This window comes from Oreochromis niloticus, linkage group LG16, assembly GCF_001858045.2.
Source record: "Oreochromis niloticus isolate F11D_XX linkage group LG16, O_niloticus_UMD_NMBU, whole genome shotgun sequence".
Classification (NCBI taxonomy): Eukaryota; Metazoa; Chordata; class Actinopteri; order Cichliformes; family Cichlidae; genus Oreochromis; species Oreochromis niloticus.
This window is the reverse complement of record NC_031987.2, coordinates 14,126,123-14,146,624: the sequence shown is the minus strand read 5'-3', so window position 1 is coordinate 14,146,624 and position 20,502 is coordinate 14,126,123. Positions and strand designations below refer to the sequence as shown.

Here is a 20,502-nt window from a genome sequence, read left to right as displayed (position 1 = left end):
CCCTAATTAAATTGGTATTCCCGCCTCAGAAAAAGTTTTTTTTCTCCAAGACTTTCTCACGTTTCACCCTTTTTCCCCCCAATATGGTCACTTCTGGCTCCAAAGTGCTAAAGTCAAGGATTCAAAATAGTGATCCACAAACCAAAGGGTGGCATTATGGTGACAACGTTCTCTTTTTTTATACAGTCTATGCTTTAAACACAAAACTGGTTTAGTCTGCTATGCACTGTATAATTTGCAAATGATGTCACAGCATTGTGCTTTGCTACATCTTGTCAGAAGATCAATCAGTATTTTCATACACAAAAATATAATACAAGTCATGCACTCTTAATCAACCATAAGGCTTTTAATGATTTTTCATAATAAACCGTCAGTTTGTTGGGCACTGCATTTCTGTCTTCTGTAAAGTCTATAAGGGTTTCTTTATTTTTCAATGCATACTGTAGACATAATTACTATGCAAGTACCACCTTAAGACTCACAAGAACTGCAGTAATTTTTTACAATCTCAAACAAAACACAGAAAGCCTTTGCCTGAAGTACGTGGAATGTTTTTTGTAATTTCTAAAGTGAAGTACTTTTAGACAGCATGTGTAAACCACAGTTGATCCATTAAGTGCAGAGTTACAAAGTATGGCAAGACTCCAAGTGGGAGGAAGGAACAATGGACGGCTGAACTGGTTTGGTCTGGCTGGACTGAGAGCGTGCATTCTTTTGATTTCTCTGAAGTCCACTGCAAACACTCCTCTTCCATCTTTTTTTCCTTTTACATCATATCCAGCTGCACAGAGAGGAAAAAAAAAACATGCAACCCCTAAGAGTTTATATCTGAGAGCTCAACACATCACACACGCCCCATGTAGATACACAGGAAATGGTTTTAACACCATTTGAGTCACAACAGTTACATAAACATGTATTTGAATAAAAATAAAGACATGTCAGAAATAAACACTGCACACTTACCAAGTCATCAACATCTCCAGTATCTTCAACTGGTGCAGGAGCTGCCTCCTCTTTCTGCTCCTCAGCAACCAGAAACTGAGAAAAAAAACCGTTTCAGTCAAAGAAAGAGACACTCTCAAGATCGTCTCAAATTCATACGTGTACCAAATTCACATTAAAGTCACCTGATTAGCTTCGGCTTTGGAGACGGTGCTTCCTTCCACCTCATCCTTGCTGATCAGCGTTAAACCATCTGTTGATCAAACTCAACGTTAGATACAAACTGCCTGAATTTGAGGCGAAACTTTTTTTTTCTCCCCTCAAAAAAATAAAATGGAAAAATCACTATTTTCATCAGAATATTTTAGGTTTGCAATGTTTCTTTAAATCTACACTACAGTTCTTTACTTGATCTTCGGATCATCAGCTCCATAATTTGTTGAACAAAGCCATAATTTTCATAGTTTTTATGAATTAACAGTTTAGGAATTGCAATTATTTAAATATACAGGCCCTCAGTTCCAAAACTAACTCAAAAAATCAAAACTACCTGGTCAAACTAACATAATTTTAAATATAAGGATTGTTTTCAATACTTGGATGAAAATCCTTTACAGCCAATAGAAGCTTGAAGTCTAGAAGCCTTGGACATCACTAAATGTTATATTTCCTCCCTTGAGATGATCTGCTACACCTTCACCTCAACAACCTTCAGTTGCTGCTTTTTTGTTGGTCTGTCTGGTTTCAGTTTTGTATTTGATAACGTAAATCTGCTTTAATGGGTGACTGACACCATGTCAGTATTCAACTGACCATTGTAGAGTTATCCCATTTCTTTCCCTTGGGAAACTTGGGTTGCTTTTGCAGTTTGTTTTTTTTGCAATTTATTCTTCGGTTTTTAGCATTTGACAGGATCTGAGCAGAGATAATGAACTGATCGCATCATCAATCAACAAGTGACCACCGGCATAAGACTGCCTCCACTATGTATGACAGATGATGTGATATGAGCTGTCCCTCATTGTGGTACAAATTAATCATGTTTTCATCTGTCCAAAGAACTCTGCAGGCACTGTTAGGTGTTTCCTGTCAAAGTCTAATTTGGTCGTCCTCTTCTTGAGCATAAGAAGACAAAACCAAGTTGTAAACCCTCCATTTTTCCGTTCATGAAGGCATCTCTTGATTGGACCTACTTCCTTGTGAGTGTTCTTGACTTGGTTAAATATTGCGAAGTTGGGAGAAACACCACAGCTCTAAGTAAAAAGGCATATCATACCTTGAACGAGCAGTTCCCAGAACACCTCTAGTCCTCTGTTTGGGATGCTTCCTTTCAGGGACTGGAGGTAGCTATTGTAGTGTTCAGCATTTGCCAGCTGCGTACGAAAGATAAAACATTTAAACTCCATTTTTCAACAGTCTTGAAAAAAACTCTAATCTACATACAGACACATAAGCAAATAATTGTGTGTTCAAGAAAAGAAACACAGTCGTAATCTTATTAAGGCTCATAATCCTAATAAACGCCAAACCAACAGGAAACACTGCATCATCATTCGCTCCTCCAAAGGAAGATCAATGTGAATGTTTATTTACCTTAACGGATTGCTCTCTGAAAGCCTGGATACAGGTGATGCTTTTCATGTAGTACTGTGTGTTCTTGTTGCTTAGCAACTGCTCTATCCTGTGAGTCAGCTGCTGGCAGACTGGAAGGACACGAGGGTCACCGCAACCAAACAAAGAGATAAACACAATTACAGGAGCTGAACACGAGTGATTACGGTTTATAGTACCAGCAGGAAAAAATATATATATCGGGCCAAAAACAATGCAAAAAAAAAAAAATTCTGGAGCTCACCTTCTCCGAACGGAAGAATTTTCTGTTTGATCAAAGCGCGGAAGTCTCGAGCTGGGTCAACACTTCCCACCTGGTTAGGGAATGAAATGGAAGTTTTAAAACACGTCAGTTAAAAAAATGATGATTATCCGGAACAGATGATTATTATCTCCATCAAGGACACTGTGTGATGTCATGCAGCTTGTTTGTTAACAGGAATATCTGAATAACTTCTGTAATATCCATCCATGTGGTCCAGGTGTTTTCAGGATTCTTCACCACTCCACGAGAGGGAAATTTTTAGGCTCTTATTACTGAAAGACATTACGTATTTAAAATACAAAATATGAGTAACTGTATTCCGTTACAGTTACCATTTAAAAATGGTATTCCGAATACAGTTACTTTGTTGAAATAAATGGATTACACGGTGGTGTTTTCCTGTTTCATATGTTAGGCTGTCACCTCTACTTGCGGCCCACATAATGACGTGACGAAATAGGTTTAAAAATTACTGTTCAAAAAATTATTTAATATGAAGGCAATAGGCAGACTGTTACAAGCATAGCCCTAAAGAATGTAGCCTTATGGGCAGTGTAGCCCAGTTGTAAGTAAGCTATAAAGACTCGACTGTACACTTTGTTCGTCTTTTCCTTCGAAACAGTAAGTTCCGTTGGAGCAGCCTTTCAACGCCTCTCTCTGTCTCTCGCTGGCAAAGTTGACCCAGACAGCAAAGTAAAGCTAGTTTTCAGCTACGAGCCCGACACGGAAACCGACGTATTAGCCAGAGGTCCCTTTACTACGGTTCGGAACCGCGGACCTGTTTTACATATGCGCAGAATAGTTTTCTATATGCAGTGGCTGCAAAACGTGCAGCCTTACCTAATGTCCACCCTACTGTTACTCATTTTATATTAAGATTTAAAAATCTAGTTGGTATTGGTATGGCGAATAATCTTCAGTAATAGTAATAAATCACACAGCAATAGTACATTCATGTTGTAAAAAGCTTGATAACACATTAAGTAATCCAAAGTATTTAGAATACGTTACTCTCATTGAGTAACATGACAGAATAAGTTACAAAATACATTTTGGGGCATGTATTCTGTAATCTGTAGTGGAATACATTTTAAAAGTAACCTTCCCAACACTGTACATTAGATACCAACTGTCCTGGATCCTGGATAAAAGAGGCCCTGTAGCCTTCACACAATCTGCTGGAACAATGTGTTGAAAATATATTCATGTGACGACTTTATCTTAAACTAATTTTCCTCCCTATAATGGTTCAGTGAGCTTTATCATCATAATGCCCCTCCACCAACAGAAAATACTGCCACGTCTCAAAAGACAGCATTTTTTGGGAAGGATGGAAGAAGAGCCATTTAAGTACCTGATAGGACAGACAAACAGGAAGGACTGAGCTTGCATGAAAGCACTCATGAAAGAGGCGAAGTGCACCAGCGGTAGGGACATATGGTGGACAAAGTGCAGCAGGTGTGACTTAATTTCTGTTATTTGTCTCTTCTTTTAGTTCCTTTGTATGTAGATTTAAAAATTATTCATAGGGGAGGAGGCTAGCTGCAGCACAACCACAGCGGGCCCATCTCCTAGGATTATTAAGTCATCCAGCCCTCCCCCTGATTCTCACCGAGGTAACAGAGCCTTCAGCAATGTTGGCCAGGTTATACTCCTCTGCTTCGTCTTCTTTTACTTTCTTTGCCTCGGACTCCTCTGACCTTCAAATGAAAAATGGCAGCTTGTTAAAACCTTGAAAGTCAATCCTGCTTTTTTTGTTGTTGTTTTAACATTTTTATAACCAGTACAAATCTTGCAACAGACTACCGTGAAATGAAACAGCATAAATCATATAATCCTTTCCAATATGCATTACTGTCCATGACGCACCACCACACACAAGCTAAACTTACTCTTTGCCAAAAATCTGAGCACTAGTTTTAAGCTTCTTTTTCTTCTCCACTTCAGTGAGAGGAAATTTCCTCTTCAGCACGTCAAGTGGATCCTGGCAGCGTTCTGTAATAACCTCAGGACGATCAAGAGCAGCTTTCAGCCATGGCTCTATCGGAGGAAGAGGGGTACCAGGGCTTACTGCCCGATGGTGCAGACACTAAAATGATGGTAGGAGAGGTGAGCCAAACAGAGACTGAGCAGGAAGCAATTCTGGCTAAATAATAGTCAATTGCTAGCTTGTTGAGCTGTAGTCAGACAGATGAAAGCTTTTTCGTCTAAGCTGAAATAACACTCCACATCTTCTTCAAAAAAGTTGCAATCTGCCTCTACTCAGAAGTAAAAGGAGACCACACTGAATCTCTTTATTGCAATCTGCACTGCAGTACCTGGAAGTGCCTCTGGAAGGCAGGGTTGGGAATGCGATGGGGCTTGAACAAGTCTCTTTGTTCTCCGTTCTCATCTTCTTCTACCAACATCATGGAGTCAATCAGAGAGTCCACAGCAGACAGCTGAGCATCTACAGCAATCACACGACAATGACGGCTCATTCAAGGTTACATCTTAATCTCATTTACACTATACAGTGCAAGTCGAATGCAATCAATATCATGGAACTGTGGGGCCACAGTTATCAGACCAGCAATTCTGAATCTGTGCCAATATAAACCATTTAAGAATCCCATGACTTTTTTCAGATGTTTGTGTACAGTGATTTATGCTTATGCACTAAAACGTTGGCTTGAACTGAAAGAACACTTTCTCTCTTCTGCAGAAACATTAAGCCTGCACAGTGAGGCTGTTTTTCAGTGATATTAGAGACATCTTGCTTTCAAAATGGACAAAAGTTCATCATTTCTGGTGTTAGCGATACATAATATTTAAAGCAGAGTAATTTGCACAACTTTAAATATACTTGCAGAGTAAGACAATCTTGGCAAAACTAACAGCCAAAAAAGTATAATTAAACAGTAGATTCACTCGACCTTTAAATATAATTGGGGGGGGACATGGTTGTTCAGTAGGGAAACTCAGACTAGCGAATATTTTTGACAGCGAAGACCTTCTCACAAGCGACTTTGTTGAGCCCCCAAACCTCAATCGCAAAAAATCTGTAGGTGCAAACGCGGCATATGGAGACCCACACAGCTGCAGACTCCATCTACAGAGCTTGTTTTGACTTTTACAGATCTTCCTGAAACAAAAAAAAGCGCCTTATCTTCATAATGGTTTGAGCTGAACTACACATTTGATGAGTTTGGGCTTTTGAGGCCAGATGTTGGCACACCACTGTAAAGAAAAGGACTGCGCTTGATTTATAGCATAAGACAAAACAAAAATGACCAAAATACCAAATAATTAAGCAACTGATTCATCTACATTTTCTTATTTGCATAATCATATGAGCGTTAAAACTGTAACTGAAATAAAAATTCAATTAATCATCCAGGAATACTGCAGACAATCTTTAAGTAATAGGAGCAGCAATCATAAATTACAGATGTGACGCGTACGTGGCACAGAAATGAATGTTTTTATTATATGAAGACTGCGGAGAATCTGCAAAGTGACAAATCAAATCCCCTAAAATAGAGAAACGGTACCTGATGGAGTAAACTTTTTGTTTTCAAGAGAAGGAAACGTGAAATGTCTGAGGTCTTCCATGAACGGCAGCTGGACGTACATCAGGCACTACAAAGGGTGAGAGAGGCATCGTTAGCCCTGTGCTAACAGCCACAAATGTAGTGAATATATACATAAAGAAAAGCGTGCTCCTCACCTCAGAGTCCTGCTTGATACAGGGGAACGCTGCGCCCACCTGAGGGTTGCTGGTGCGGTTATAAGCGTAGCGTACAATAGCCACCATCTGGAGTTCATTCAGCGCGCGGATAAGAGCCGACAGAGCCACTCCTGCATGCTGCTCACGCAGCAAGACGTTGACAATACATGTCAGTATCAACATGTATTCAACAGCTGTGTAGCATTTATCTCCATTCTTACCTCATCATCCCTCGCAGCAAAGATTTTGAGGATTTGAGAACCCATAAACTGATGACGATGTATCTGAAAGAACAGAAACAAAAACAGCCTCAGCCTTAGACAATAAAGCTACTTTCAGTTTTACTCACTCGGGGTTGCCAAAGCAGGTAGCGCTGCATGTTTGCATTTTTTCACTGGACGCCTATCCTGTTGCAACCACAAATTGATCTGTCTCCACAGAAAAGTAAACTACCGCGCTCTGTTTGGTGAATCCCAGCACAGCGAAGCACTTCCCATCGTGCTTGTACTTCATCTGTTCTTGATCGACCTTGGAGAAGGGAACAATGTCACTTCCATAACGAAAACCTGGGAGCAGAAAAAAGTGAACTTAAATGATCACCTGAGCTCAGAGTCCAACCAGCTTTTATTGATAAGTGTAACAACAAAAAGTCAAAATAAAATAAAAACAAACTATCGTATTTTTCGGACCATAAGGCGCACCGGATTATAAGGCGCATTAAGCGAAACAAAACAGTCAGATAAGTCAAACTTTAATCAACTTCTTGCTTTCTCCACTTCTGTACCATTGATTCATTAATGCTGAATTCTCTTGCAGCTGCTCCCATGTTGTTGCAGTATATTAATGACTAACCTCATATTGTGGATGGATTATCTCAGTTGTTCTCCTGACTGAAGTTTGGTCTGTTTACAGCATCCTGCCATGCGATTGCATTTATCCTTAACCCTCGGGAACCCTCACATTAACTTTTATCGAGTGGAAAAAAGTTAGAGTTCATCCTCCAGCTTCACTGTGTTTATCTTATGCTAACATAGCTGTGTCGCTAGCGATCACGTAGCACATCATTATATAAACCAGCTAGCCCAGCTTCAGTACCCCTACAAATGTCACTGTTGTTTACTTTCCTGTTTTCATTTATGTTGGAAGTGATAGCAGAGCTGTACATCTTAATTTTTTTCAGAAATCCCTCAGTCAGAAAATGGTATATTATATTTAGATCAGTCTTTCTCAAACTGTGGTACACGTACCACTAGCAGTACTTGGGCTCGCTCTGGTGGTAAGCGGGATATCTCCCTTTTTTTTTAAAGATTAAATAAAATACCATTGCGGAGGTATGCAAAGACAACACGAGAGTTCCCAAGGCTCTTCTGGGAGCCTTAGTCAACCAGAAAACATCTCCCCGAGCGTGAGTCCTCTTCTGTGATTTGTCTCCTTTTTTAGGATGGAGTAGCCTTTCCTTATCGCCAGCGGTCACGGCGGCTGCAGAGCGCTGGTGGGCTTGTTTCCCTAGGCCTTAAAACTGCAAAGGCGGCACGGCGCTGTCACACCGATGGTAAAAACACAGCCCTTTTCTGGAGGATGAACACTAACTTTTTTCCACTCGATGAGGGTTCCCAATGGTTAGGGACAAATGTAATCGCATTACAGGATGCTGTAAACCACAGGTGTCGAACTCCAGGCCTCGAGGGCCGGTATCTTGCAGGTTTTAGATGTGTCCTTGATCCAACACGGCTGATTTAAATGGTTAAATGACCTCCTCAACATGTCTTGAAGTTCTCCAGAAGCCTGGTAATGAACTAATCATTTGATTCAGTTGTGTTGACCTAGGGTGAGATCTAAAACCTGCAGGACACCGGCCCTTGAGGCCTGGAGTTCGACACCCCTGCTGTAAACGGACCAAACTTCAGTCAGAAGAACAACTGCAATATGTTTAGTCATTAATATACTGCTGCATGGGCTGGGCTGTAGTTACATCGTAAAGTTTTAAAAACAGAGCTTTAAAATGAATAGTGATGATAAAAACCGAGAGAGGCCGACGGTGATCAATGACTTTTTTAGGGGCTTGTTCAGTTTAAATAGAACAAAATATAAAGCATTAAAACATGCTAAAAACACAAAAGCCTTAATAAATGCAGAGTAGTTTGGCAGGTTTCATCAGGTCATCACTTAAAGATTGGATATCCCACCTGCTGTGAATGTTTTAATGCAGTACAGTTGTTATTATTATCACTTGTCACATCCTGTTTATGACAGTTAAAATAAATAACACTCATATAAGAAATAAAATTGTCTCTGTAAACTGAATGTGGTGTTAAATAGGCCTATACTACTGTACTTTAACGTCAGTCAAGAGCCATATATTTTATGAGGTGGTACTCATTGTGAAAAGTTTGACAACCACTGATTTAGATGGAAGCTAGCGAGCTAACTTCCTGCTAATTTCTAACTCTGTTAAATTTAATAAATTCTGTTTTCATGGATGTCTGGATGTTAAACTTAATTGTTACACCTGGTAAAGCAGCAACACTGATCATTTTATTAAAGTTGAAAGAATGTAGACAGTTTTTAACTCTCAGTGTGCCGCAGTGTTCGTTTGGCTTTGGGACCTGAGGCGGACGGAGTTTTGGACCCAGATTACTCCGCGAGGCCCCTGACTACGGCAGCCGTAATGCTCTGATAATCCATCAAGCGGTGCGGCTTCGTAGCTTACCAAAGTCGTACTAAAACATTTTTTGACAGATTTTTGAGCACCGTGTCCCACATAAAATTGATCTGAGCTGAGTAAGCACAACTAGAATTCATACATAATGCGCACCGGATTATAAGGCGCACTGTCGATTTTTGAGAAAATTAAAGGATTTTAAGTGCACCTTATAGTGCAGAAAATACGGTAGTGGGAAAACGCAAAACTAAACTCTGTTTGAAATGGCCCTCCGTACCTTGGATGATGTCGTCCTTTTGCACCTCTGTCTCGTTGTCATCATCCAGGCAGTAAACCGTTTCTCTCTTCACGTCATCTTTCTGGTGAGATTGAGCGTCAACTGTAATCCACATTTTCTTCGGCTTCTCATCGGTCACCTGGAGGACACAACAAGCAACATTTCTAGATCACAAAACACCTCACATGCAGAACATTTACATGACCGTTACTGGTGAGATAGAAATCAGAAGTTACTCATTACCAGAAAATTACACGTATCGGGGGTTGTGGCAGCTGTGTACCGGGGCCTGCGCTTTGTCGGCGGTAATAAAAGCTCGATTCGGGTCTATCCCACGCTTTGCCGTGAGACTGGGCTGGGCAGATATCTCCGAAATCATCGAAGTACTTTTGCAAAGAGGCTATATCTTGACAAACCAACCAGATATCTGAATATTAAACCACTACATTCTCGGCTAAAAAAAATTAAAAATATTTGGTGACACACAAACAGGGTTTTTCAAAGTTCAGTTCTGTTAGTTTCCACATGCCGGTTGTTGTGTGCTAAAAACAATGGCCACCAGGCCAAAGCAATGGTTTTGACTCGATCAGCGTTAACCCCGCCCCCTGGGTTTGATGGGTGAGGTTGACAGATAAAATTATTTAATGGTGAGACCTGAAGGAGTCAATAGTGCCAAAATGAATTAAATAAATATTTATTTAAATAATTATTTAAATGTGGCAATAATTAATTAAAATGTGAAATAAATAAATAAATAATTAAATGTGTCAATAATATTTATTTAATTAATTATTTCCCATTTTAATTAATTATTTACAATTTTAATTAATTATTGCCACATTTAATTAATTATTTAATGGTGTATTTAATTAATTCATTATGGCAGTCCTGGCGTTCCATAGTTCCAACGTCCTGATGGTAAAAGCATGGCTAACACCAGAGTGCTCAAAAGGACCCCACATTAGGATCTACAACTAAAAGCTGGCTTACATCAACCTTTCTGATGTGTAACTTGGAGATAGCCCTAGACATGCTTTAAAAAATTTTTTTTAAACAAACAGGAGGCCACTGGAAAAAAGCCAGGCTGGAGCTGATGCAATGACATCAGCCAAATTCACTCTACTGCACTCTGAACTGAAGCTGTACACAGAGAAAATAAGTGTGTGGCAGGTTGGAGTGCAGGAGCACCATAAGTAATAATCAAGTAAGTAAGTAATCAAGTGCTCTTCAAAGTCAACTTACTGCTTTGTAGCCAACGATTCGGATGGAGAGAGAGCTGCCTATGGTCAGCTGACAGGGCCAGGCCACGGGTCGCCTCTCCACCCGCTTGAACATACACAGCTCCTCGATTGCATTCCTACAAGATTTTAAACACATGGAAGAAGGAGATATACTCGATCATAAATTAAAAACACTTCCAATGTGTGCCTGAGTTCAAGAGCAGTGAAATAGATCACAGATTGAATCCTGGTTCTCAAAGATAAAACAACACTCTGAAAATCTGAGGAAGGAATGTTCCAACATTAGAAACAGAGAAGACATTGGTGACTCAATACTGAAAGTATTTCTCGATGCTTGGTACCAAAAATGATTCAATTAAGGGAGCTGTAGTGGAAGTTTTTTTTACATTACAGGAAAATGGGAATGAGAGGGCAATTTTTCAAGTATTGGGCAAGAACTGGCTGAATGTTTGTAAATGATCACATATGGCAAGAACATAAATGTTTAATTTGATATTTCTCACACTGAAACAGAAAGCGCATTTCGCAGGTAGAGATACTAAATGTAATGTTGTTGGGGGGTTTTTGGGGGGGGGGGGGGGTCCAGAAATCTTGATAACTGCTTTTAAAAAAGCATTCACAAGACTTTGGTAACTTCCTGCACCCTCTTCACAGAGATGCTCTTGATTGATACAGTATGATAACATTTTCACTCCATCTTATAGATGCAATTTTTTTCTACTTCTCCCTCCCTTACAGTCTTATTGGCAAGCTCCTCATTACTCTGTGTGCACACTCACCTGGCAAAAACAAGTAATCTAAGACACCAAAAATCAAGTTCATCCTAATTTACAAATAACATTATTCCATTCCAGAGAACAAAAGCGTTACAGGAAGTCTACTAACCTGAAGGTGTGAATTTCATCCAGGCCGTCCTCCACATCCAGGCTCAGCATCATCTCTTTCACCAATTCCATGTTTTTCTTCTGCTCCCTGGACAGACCTTTGCCTGTCCCCGGGTGACCGGGATCTCTTCTCTCTGAATCCCCTTGACCCTCCTTATCCTCTTCCACAGGGAAAGGCAAACTGGACATCCAAAGGTTACAGTTACATCAAGAAAAAAACTAAAAGATTGATAAAAGTAACCAAATATCATGAAATCTGCTTCAATCAGCTTTACAATTCAGTTTGATAAGCCTCTCTTGCACTCTGCATTTTTACCAGTTATCATCAAAATATTGATTATCACATAGAAATATTAATATTTTCATCATATTAAGTATCATAAAGCAATAAAACATGGTGAACGTTTATGTTTGAACCTTACAAGAACTGCATGGTGATGCCAGATTGAGTGAGGTTGTTGATGATAACCTCCAGGCTTTCTTCGTTGGTCTGGGTGTTGAGGTCAGTCAGCAGGGCAATGTTGAGACAATCATACTTTTTCCCCCTTGGAAAGGTACCATTAGAAGTGTACTGAATACAGTGAAAACTTAGATACGTGAACAGGTCAGGTTTTATTTTTCAGTGAAGTCCATGAATTATTTATGAAATCTGAGAGAGTTTCTCACTTTGTTTCAGTATGAAGAAGATCCATGCAAACTACAAGGGCATCCAGCCCTGTTACAGACCAGTTAAGGAGACTCAGACAAAATTTAAGCACTTTATCAATTTGCACACAAATCTTATCCCACAGACTTCAATGAAGGGTCAGTCTTCATCTCACTACTGCCATCTATATTAGTGTTCATAAAAAACACTAAAAGAAAAAAAAAAAAGACAGGATCCAAGTTCTAAACAGCCGCAGTTTTCTTTGTGGGTATTCATTACATGGCGTGCTGCAGGGAAAAGCCTGTTCTAAGGTTTATTTTTTAGCACCTGACGGGTCTTTTTAGCTTCTCCGTAAACACTCTGCATAGTATTTCAGGTGATTCGGTTTATTTTGATCTCAACAGGATCTTCAGCTTTATTGTGAAAGGTTTATGTGGAAAATAAACAAGCGGACGGTGGAGCCACGCGATGGTTTTACCGTCTTTGTTGCTAACAACAACGCATAAAACAGTCGCTTGTCCGTCCGTAGTGTGGTTATATTAAATATAAGAGAAAGAGAGAACCTTAAGAATTTCTACAGTGACAATCAAAACCACGAAAAAATATTACCGTAAACAGTTTATTTTGCGACACCACAAAAGAAACGATAGCGTAATATGAAACGATAGACGTTTTCATATCGTCATCCGATATATATCGTTATATCGAACAGCCCTATTCAGAAGAATCTTTTTTTTGATTGTTTGTATGGCTACTTGACACGGACCTGTGAAACATTCAAACACGGATAAAGACCCACACTCTAAGAAGAGCTTTGATAGTCCTTCAAGAAGCCTGGAGAACAATTCCTGAAAGAAATTATGAGAAAGCTGCCTATAAGAGTTAAGGCTGTGATAAAGAATAAAGGTGATCATACCAAATATTGACTTTCAAGCTTGAAATTTTCAATAAATCTCTGCACCTTTTTCGTGTTTTAATGGCAAATATAATTAAATGATGGGTGACTCAAGACTTTTAGTACAGTACTTTGCCTGCAGACTTAGGTTTCTACATGGTATTAATGAAACGAGTTCGGGAGAAGGATACAGTCACCCTCCTTACTCTCTGGTTGGACCTGATTTTCAATCTCTATCAGTAGTTCGCAGTCAGGGATCCTGAGGTGTCGATGTACTCTGATGTTCTGGTACTGGCCATCCTGGCTCAGAGGGTTGTCTGTGGAGTCTGTGCCAAACAGGACCAAAGCCAGCTCAATCTTCGTCTCTGAAAAAACCTGACAGAGGAGGGGCAAAGCATGTTGGGAGGGTGCTGAAATCGACAGCCTCATTAGGGTGCTTTTTTTAAAAAAAACAAAAACAAAAACAAATGTGCAGTTGTACCTGGCGCTGGACAAACTTCTGGATGACTTTTTTGGCAAGTTCAAAGGAAGACTCTTCCCCCGGTGCAGAGTTGGACATGGTAAGCCCCACATCCATGCACAGCACCACAGCTGTCTGCAGAGGACACACTTATTTAATTTACGACACTTACAGGTGCCAAAAACACTAAATTGCTTCTCAAATGTTACTTTAAGGCCGTGCTTTCTCATACAGATAAAACGAGTATGCGAGCCTTGTATGCACTGAATGAGGAGCGTGATAATTTCAGGCTGGACATGTCTCAACACGCCGCTGACGCTAAAGGTCTCAAAAGTTCAAAGAAACAAAAAAAAAAAACTGTTCCTAACGAATAAAAGCTGCACATTTAATGTCGTAAACAGTATCTAACAAGCCTGTATATGTCCGTGACTTATCTCTTTAGCAATTAAAAGATAAAACAACTTACTTTAGAGCCTGCCATCTTTTTCTTCTTTTCCCTCCACCAAAGCAAAGACTGTGTCACTTTGTTATGGATCCGGAAAGAAACAATGAACTAGGAACCGAAACTAAGTTCCTGTTTACGATGAGACTTCTTCCGTATATCTCACGAATTTATTGTTGTTGTTCACCTTAAATTACAATGTTTGTCAAGACCGGTATTAAGACGTCACAAATACTTCTGTGGTAGTAAGACTGAAGCGGCGGTCCGATAAAAGCAAAAATGAAATGTAGGTCAAACGCCCTTCGGCGAACCGCGCGCCTACAATATGCAAACATTTCCGAGCTGTGGTCAAGATTTCAGAAATAATTAATTCATACAAATAATAATTATAACTAATCAGTGAATATACAAAATAATATAACAACATGTATATAAATAATATAATACAATAATAATAATTAAAAGAAACAAAATTTTGCGCAAATTTTAACCTGTCCTCCCTAAATTGATTGTTTTGTGTGTGTTTCATTTACTAACGTTACTGAGATTTTTCATTTGCAATTATAATAGTTTTTGTGAAATAATAAGCCTGACTTCCCTACATCAACATATAGAAATCAAACCCTCCTTTTAATGTTTCCTCAAACCAGTCCTCTATGCTCAGCCATGACTCACAGGTTTGTGCCTTTAGACTTAAATAGCTAAACATGGAGATGTGCCTTTTTAATATATGCATTGACACAGAGCTTGTGTATTTTAACACCCCAATTAGAGCCTAAATAAACTTAGGCCATAAATATAACAAATCAGACATTAAAAAAGTGGCCACAGCAGAACAAATTAGCAAATGTGTGTTAATCTGACTGTATTTCTCATTAACTTATTGTATCTGGAATGGTTGCTGCATAAGGGTATAAGGATTTTAGATTTTCTTCAGTGAGTATTGCAGGATAACACTGGGGTGCCAATAATCTCAACTTAAAGCACTCCTCACCCCCAGAAAGCCATCTGTATTGCTGTGCACCATGCAGGGTTTACATGCTGACTCTTGTCTTTGTCTGCTGATTAGAGTGACTTAGAGTGACTCACTGGTTTTAACAATACAGAAAAATTAGTCAGTAGTTGAGATGTAATAACACAACACTTTATTTCACTTGTGTAAATGTTTGCATCATATAGATTCACAAAATGTAAAACTGCATCACTTAACCCAGCCATTTCTATCCATAAACATTTGAGTCAACAAACATTTAGACCATCTGGTTGTTTTAATCCAGTCCTGCTTGAATTTAAATCAGTTTTATGGTAGTTGTTTACAGTACATGTATCTCAAAGTGCTGAAGTATAAAAACACCTAGCTAGAACATTTTCTAGGCTTAAATATAGAAAGCAAATTGAAGTAATATGTAAAATATGTGAGCATGGAAATGTAACAGGAATTCTTCAACTTCAACTTCTTTTGTGTGTGCGATTTAAAACTGTGAAGACAACACAAACACTTGTTTTAATGCTGTTCAACATATAAAAACATGAACAAAAAAGGAACAATCTGTCAGCTTGTTCTCATTATGGCTTTGTAACTGCTTAATTAACCCTCAATAAGAAAAGGGGTATTGGTTTCCTTTCCTTTCAATCTCCATGCATTGTTTAGATAACGTGACTATGTACAGAGCCCAGACACCAACAAAAACTCACAGGCCAGAATTCTTCTTACCCCATAGTGTGATGTAAGGATCATATCATGACTTTTAATTTTTAAAACTCCCTTGAAAATAAATAATCAGCAGTGGATTAAGCTGAAGGGACTCCTTGGAGGTCTTCAGTGCTATAATTATTGTTCAGTTATACACAAAACTAAAACTTTTAGCTGTCTTTTACTGGAATTGTTATCACCAATAAAAACATCACTTAGCCAACATTTTCCTTCATCCAAATGTGTATTAACCTACAACAACAAAAATCCCAAACAAATGTACGGAAAATGGCTCATCTAAAGTCCAGGCTTTTAAAGAAAATAAATGCATGTCTTTTAAACACTAAACAACATACACTATTAAAGGACGAAGTACCGGACCACCTACACACTACACCTAGAGTAGCTGCTCAGCCATGAAAACCCATGCCACAAAGCTCCAGACGCACAGTTTTTGTGCTTCTATATTGAAGCGAGAGGAGGTTTGAACCTCTGCAATATGCGCCTCAGCACTTGGTGACCCATGCTGTAACTTTATGTGGCCTGGCTGTGGCAGTGGTTCCTAAAAGCTTTCATTTTGCAGTGATACCACTTACAGTTGATTGTGGAATATCTAGGAGGGCCAAAATTTCACAAATTGTCCTCTTGCAATGATGGCTTCCTATTATATCACCACGCCTCAAATTCAGCAAGCTCTTTACAACAACTCATTCACAGATGTTTGTAAAGGCAGATTGCATTGCTAGGTGCTGGAATTCAAAGACTCAAGTGATATGACCCAATACTTTTGCCCATATATGTATATGTTGCTCAAAACAAAAGATTCATGCATTCTGTAGTGACTGATGGCTGTGGGGTTGCATGCTATAGGCAGAGGAGGAAAAGTCAAATTTTATGACAATGGATCTCTGTCTTTTCACGGTCACGCTGCCCCTTAAAAGGACAGATTTTCACTCTGGTGCTCTTGGGTGTTTATTCCCACTAAAATCAGCAACTGACACAAAGTAAACCCACACCACGTCCAGGGGGACGGTCACCCCTTTTCCCCAGTTTTTAAGCCAGCCTCACTCTAAACCCACCTTCAAAGTGATTATGATTACTTCACAAACACAACAGTGTTGCCTTTGAAGGTATTTTTGATGGCACTGAACAGCACAGTGATCATATATACTTAATGCAGATATTTACAGATGAAGTCAAAGTTGACGTAAACTCTCAGGAGTGTGTGCATATCAGTGTCCATGGCTTAGCTGTGAAAACCAAGGTTCATATGTTTGAAAAGGTCTTTGAGTGGGAGTGCTGTTCCGTAATTATTGGTGGCTATTTAGTGATCTGTGAAGGCTGTAATGAACCTGTAATCAAAAAGAAAAGTCCCATAATAATTACTCCAATGCTTCAACTCCAATAATGCTAGGTGATAGCAGTTCAGCACCAAAGGAGAGTTCAGGCAGTGCTTAGTGTGTGATCATTAACAAAAGAGACATTTTGAAATAGTTTTAGAAAAGAAATTCTAATCAAAAGATAAATTTCTGACTCCTGTGGCTTTGAGGAAAGTCTCAAACCCTTCATTAGCAAAAACATAGATAGTGGTGGTACTTATTTTGACACTCAAATTATCCACATTAGCAATATGTTCCTTAAGCCCAGCGCCCACTACTTCACACTGATGACGTTTGGGCAAGTTCACTGGGTGCCTTGCTCTGTAGAGTGCCAGAAACAGTGTCAGAGTCAAGCAACTCTACTATGCTGTATGGAGAACAGTCTTCAAGCCCCAGTTTCCCACAGGCCCAGCCACAGAAGCCTTTCTCCAGGTCTCGCACCGCCTGCCACCACTCACTGAAGGCCCAGGACACCTGCACCACAGCAGAGTACAGAGCCAGTGACAGCGCCAAAGGCATGATGAGCATGGGGTAGAAGATGATAAGAAAGGGGCATATTGTTATCTTGTGCCAGAACGTCCGCTCCTCATTGTACACCAGGAAGACATTGTACCAGGTGAGGGTGCCGTAGTAGAAGGAAGTGATGAAAGAGAGGATGAAAACCACAGGTGCGCACGAGATGCTCCACAGGACCACATGGGGTCCCTGACACACACCTAAGCTACAGGTGCGCTTGGAGCCTTCGCTCGCTTCGCATGCTGCATCAAGACGCTCCCTCGACTTGGCGAGTTCCCTGATTTCCTTCTCTGTCAAAGTGACGTGTATGTCCACCACCTGACCCTTCTTCTTTCCACGCGTAATAGTGCCAGTCAGGGTCACGTAGCGGCTGTCTGGAGGAAGACTCCAGCCTGTTCATACAGGATATCACATGGAAGTTAAGCAAGCGACAAACAGACAAGCCCAAACTTAACTGTAAAAAAGCCTGTGCAGTGTGTAAAAACATAAAAAACAGAACACAATCATTTGCAAATCTCATTAACCCACATTTTAGTTACAATAGAAAATTGTGTTTTTAAAAAAAAAAACATATGACATGTTTAAACTAAGACAATTGACCATTTCTTAAAAAATATGAGCTCATTTTGAATCTGGGCCAATAAACTGAAAATTCAAATTCTTTTTGGAAAACATGGGCACTGAATGCTCCGGACTACAGAGGAGAGAGATCATCTGTCTCGAAATCAGCGTGCAGTTCAAAAGCATCTCTGATGGTATGGGGTTCTATTAATGCTTGTGGAATTGGCAGTTGGCACATCTGGAAAGGCTCCAGCAACATTGAAAGATATACACAGGTTTTAGAGCAACATTTCAGCAAAGGCATCACGTATCTCAATGAGACAACACTAAACAGTTGCATCCATTACAGCGTGGCTTCGTAGTAGAAGCCTGCATGGATTGTTGTTGAAAGAAAAGAGGATGCTACAGTACACAGTGGTAAACATGGCCCTGTCCCAACTTTTTTCAGATGTGCTGCTGCCATCAAATTCAAAATCACTTTATTTTTTCTGGGTATGTTTTCTGTGTTGTATTGTGAATAAAATATGGGTTTATGAGATTTGCAAATCGCTCTATTTTGTTCTTATCTATACTTTACACAGCATCCCAGCTTTTTTGGAATAATGGTTGCTGTAACACTGGAGTTTATTTCATGCACAAATCCTGTCCTACAGTAATAACATCTGACATGTTCAGTTCATGAGTTTAACAGTGTGTGACAGCTTTCTCACCTTCGCCTGTGGGTGTGCAGAGGAATTTAGTTCCCTCCTCAGTGCTCCTCTCTGCTCCTTCGTCTCCTCCTTGGTCCTCTCCTGGTGCCCTCTCCATTTCAGACCGGTAAACAATGAAGGACTCAGGACGTGGATCTTTCTTCTTCTTCCTCTTCCTCCTCATGGAGGGTCCTACTTCCCCATCATCCGCATGGCTCCCCGACACGTCAGACCTTAACGAGACCATCTGGGGGCTGCCTTCCCCCTCAGTCTGAGGCTCCTCTACCTGTGCCATGTTCTCTCATTCATCCAATCCAACTCTTACTCTGAGGCTACTGTTTGGATGTGTTATGTGTGGAAATGAATAGTGAAATTCTAAGCGGCATACAAATCTCCACCCATTGCATTAAGCCTTTACTCTGAGGACTAGCTGATTGCAAAGTCATAAAAACATACACACTAGCACACACAGACACACACACACAGAGCGTCATTAGGAAAAACATGTTTTTAAGCTCAGTATGTAAGCCTGTCCCCACTGATCCTGGCCCAGATTCTGCACAGTAGCCTATTTTTGCTTTATGTGCTGATGTCAAATGTCACATTATCATTGATTTCATGGCATCTCATGGTATGGCATGAACAGGAAATAAATAGGATATCACAAACAAAGCATGACACAATTGTTCAAAGGGGGGGGAGGGGGTCTCTTTGCATGACAGCGCAGCAATATAGGTTGAAGCTCAGGCTAATATAATCACGTCCAGACACATGATAGGGGAAAAAATAAGGAATTTAAAGAAGGAAATGTACAGTTGGTCCAAAACAATGCATGTTTTTCAGAAGAGGGGGTGAAAGCGACAATGCAGCCCTTCATACAGCTGATCCCCTCCCATTTAAATCCCACCCATGTCCGCTCTTTTGTCTGCAGCCGGTGAATGTGTGCTCTAACCACAACATTTCCACTGCGGTTTCATCTTACCTTCAATCCGCTGGACGAGCTCCGTGTAGATTAACTTGCACAGTGTGAGAATAAATTACTGAATCTGCCTGACACACAGGAGCAGAGCCCGCAAATTTCAGCGCTGTGTTTGTGTCCATACAGATGCGCTACGCAAAGCGATTTCCAGAATAGCACTAGTCCCGCCCCTCCAACCTCTGCCGCACACCAATCCCCACCATCCGTGATCCTCACGGCTGTCATGTGAACAAGGAAAAAATGATGATGTGGGAAAACCATCGGAGTCTAATATAATTCCCGGGTATTATATTAGACTCCGATGTTTTCCCCACATTTTTCCTACATTCTAATGAATCCAGTCCTTTTTGGCCACTTAAAATATCATTATAGAAGTATTATGTTATTCTTGTTGCAATTTCCGCTGCTCAATTGGCCAGATCACTCTTTTTTTTAACGCATTTTTAACATCAGTAAGACTTTTGAGCGGTATAAATGAAGGATATAAGTCACTTAAGTCGCAAAAAACTAATTGCAGCATTACTTTGGGACTGGAGCACTGTTTGTGGAAAATCCCAAACTTAATCCCAAAAATCCCAAATATAAGCAAATAAATGGAAAAAGAGTATACAAGGTCAAAATTTTTTTTAAAAATAAGCTCAAAGT

The 20,502-nt window shown here is 40.0% G+C and overlaps 2 protein-coding genes across 2 annotated transcripts; both read right to left on the bottom strand.

Annotated features, from left to right (window-relative positions):
• Positions 1–325: 325 nt before the first annotated feature.
• On the bottom strand, positions 326–14,216 carry LOC100710769 (X-ray repair complementing defective repair in Chinese hamster cells 5). The gene is made up of 21 exons (XM_003447433.5): positions 14,065–14,216; positions 13,620–13,733; positions 13,330–13,513; positions 12,264–12,312; positions 12,020–12,142; positions 11,599–11,778; positions 10,715–10,829; positions 9,473–9,611; positions 6,987–7,099; positions 6,755–6,817; positions 6,534–6,671; positions 6,358–6,445; positions 5,143–5,273; positions 4,717–4,913; positions 4,437–4,524; positions 2,804–2,873; positions 2,542–2,651; positions 2,225–2,321; positions 1,134–1,201; positions 970–1,044; positions 326–784 (listed from the first exon to the last, which is right to left on the bottom strand). Exons 1-21 carry the CDS (start codon positions 14,077–14,079, stop codon positions 770–772), a joined length of 2,172 nt encoding a protein of 723 aa, XP_003447481.1. The 5' UTR covers positions 14,080–14,216; the 3' UTR covers positions 326–769.
• A 946-nt stretch (positions 14,217–15,162) lies between these two features.
• Positions 15,163–20,026, bottom strand: tmem169b (transmembrane protein 169b). The gene is made up of 3 exons (XM_003447434.5): positions 19,861–20,026; positions 18,900–19,337; positions 15,163–18,020 (listed from the first exon to the last, which is right to left on the bottom strand). The coding sequence occupies exons 2-3, from the start codon at positions 19,171–19,173 to the stop codon at positions 17,392–17,394; spliced, it is 903 nt and encodes a 300-aa protein (XP_003447482.1). The 5' UTR covers positions 19,174–19,337; positions 19,861–20,026; the 3' UTR covers positions 15,163–17,391.
• Between the last annotated feature and the right edge of the window lie 476 nt (positions 20,027–20,502).

Coding starts and splice junctions, on each gene's coding strand:
- tmem169b (XM_003447434.5), bottom strand. CDS start 19,173: ATGGCACAGGTAGAGGAGCCTCAGACTGAGGGGGAAGGCAGCCCCCAG. Junction 18,021..18,899: donor CTGCACACCCACAGGCGAAG/GTGAGAAAGCTG, acceptor CTGTATGAACAG/GCTGGAGTCTTCCTCCAGAC.
- LOC100710769 (XM_003447433.5), bottom strand. Junction 11,779..12,019: donor GGCATCACCATGCAGTTCTT/GTAAGGTTCAAA, acceptor TTGGATGTCCAG/TTTGCCTTTCCCTGTGGAAG. Junction 4,525..4,716: donor GCTCAGATTTTTGGCAAAGA/GTAAGTTTAGCT, acceptor TTTCATTTGAAG/GTCAGAGGAGTCCGAGGCAA.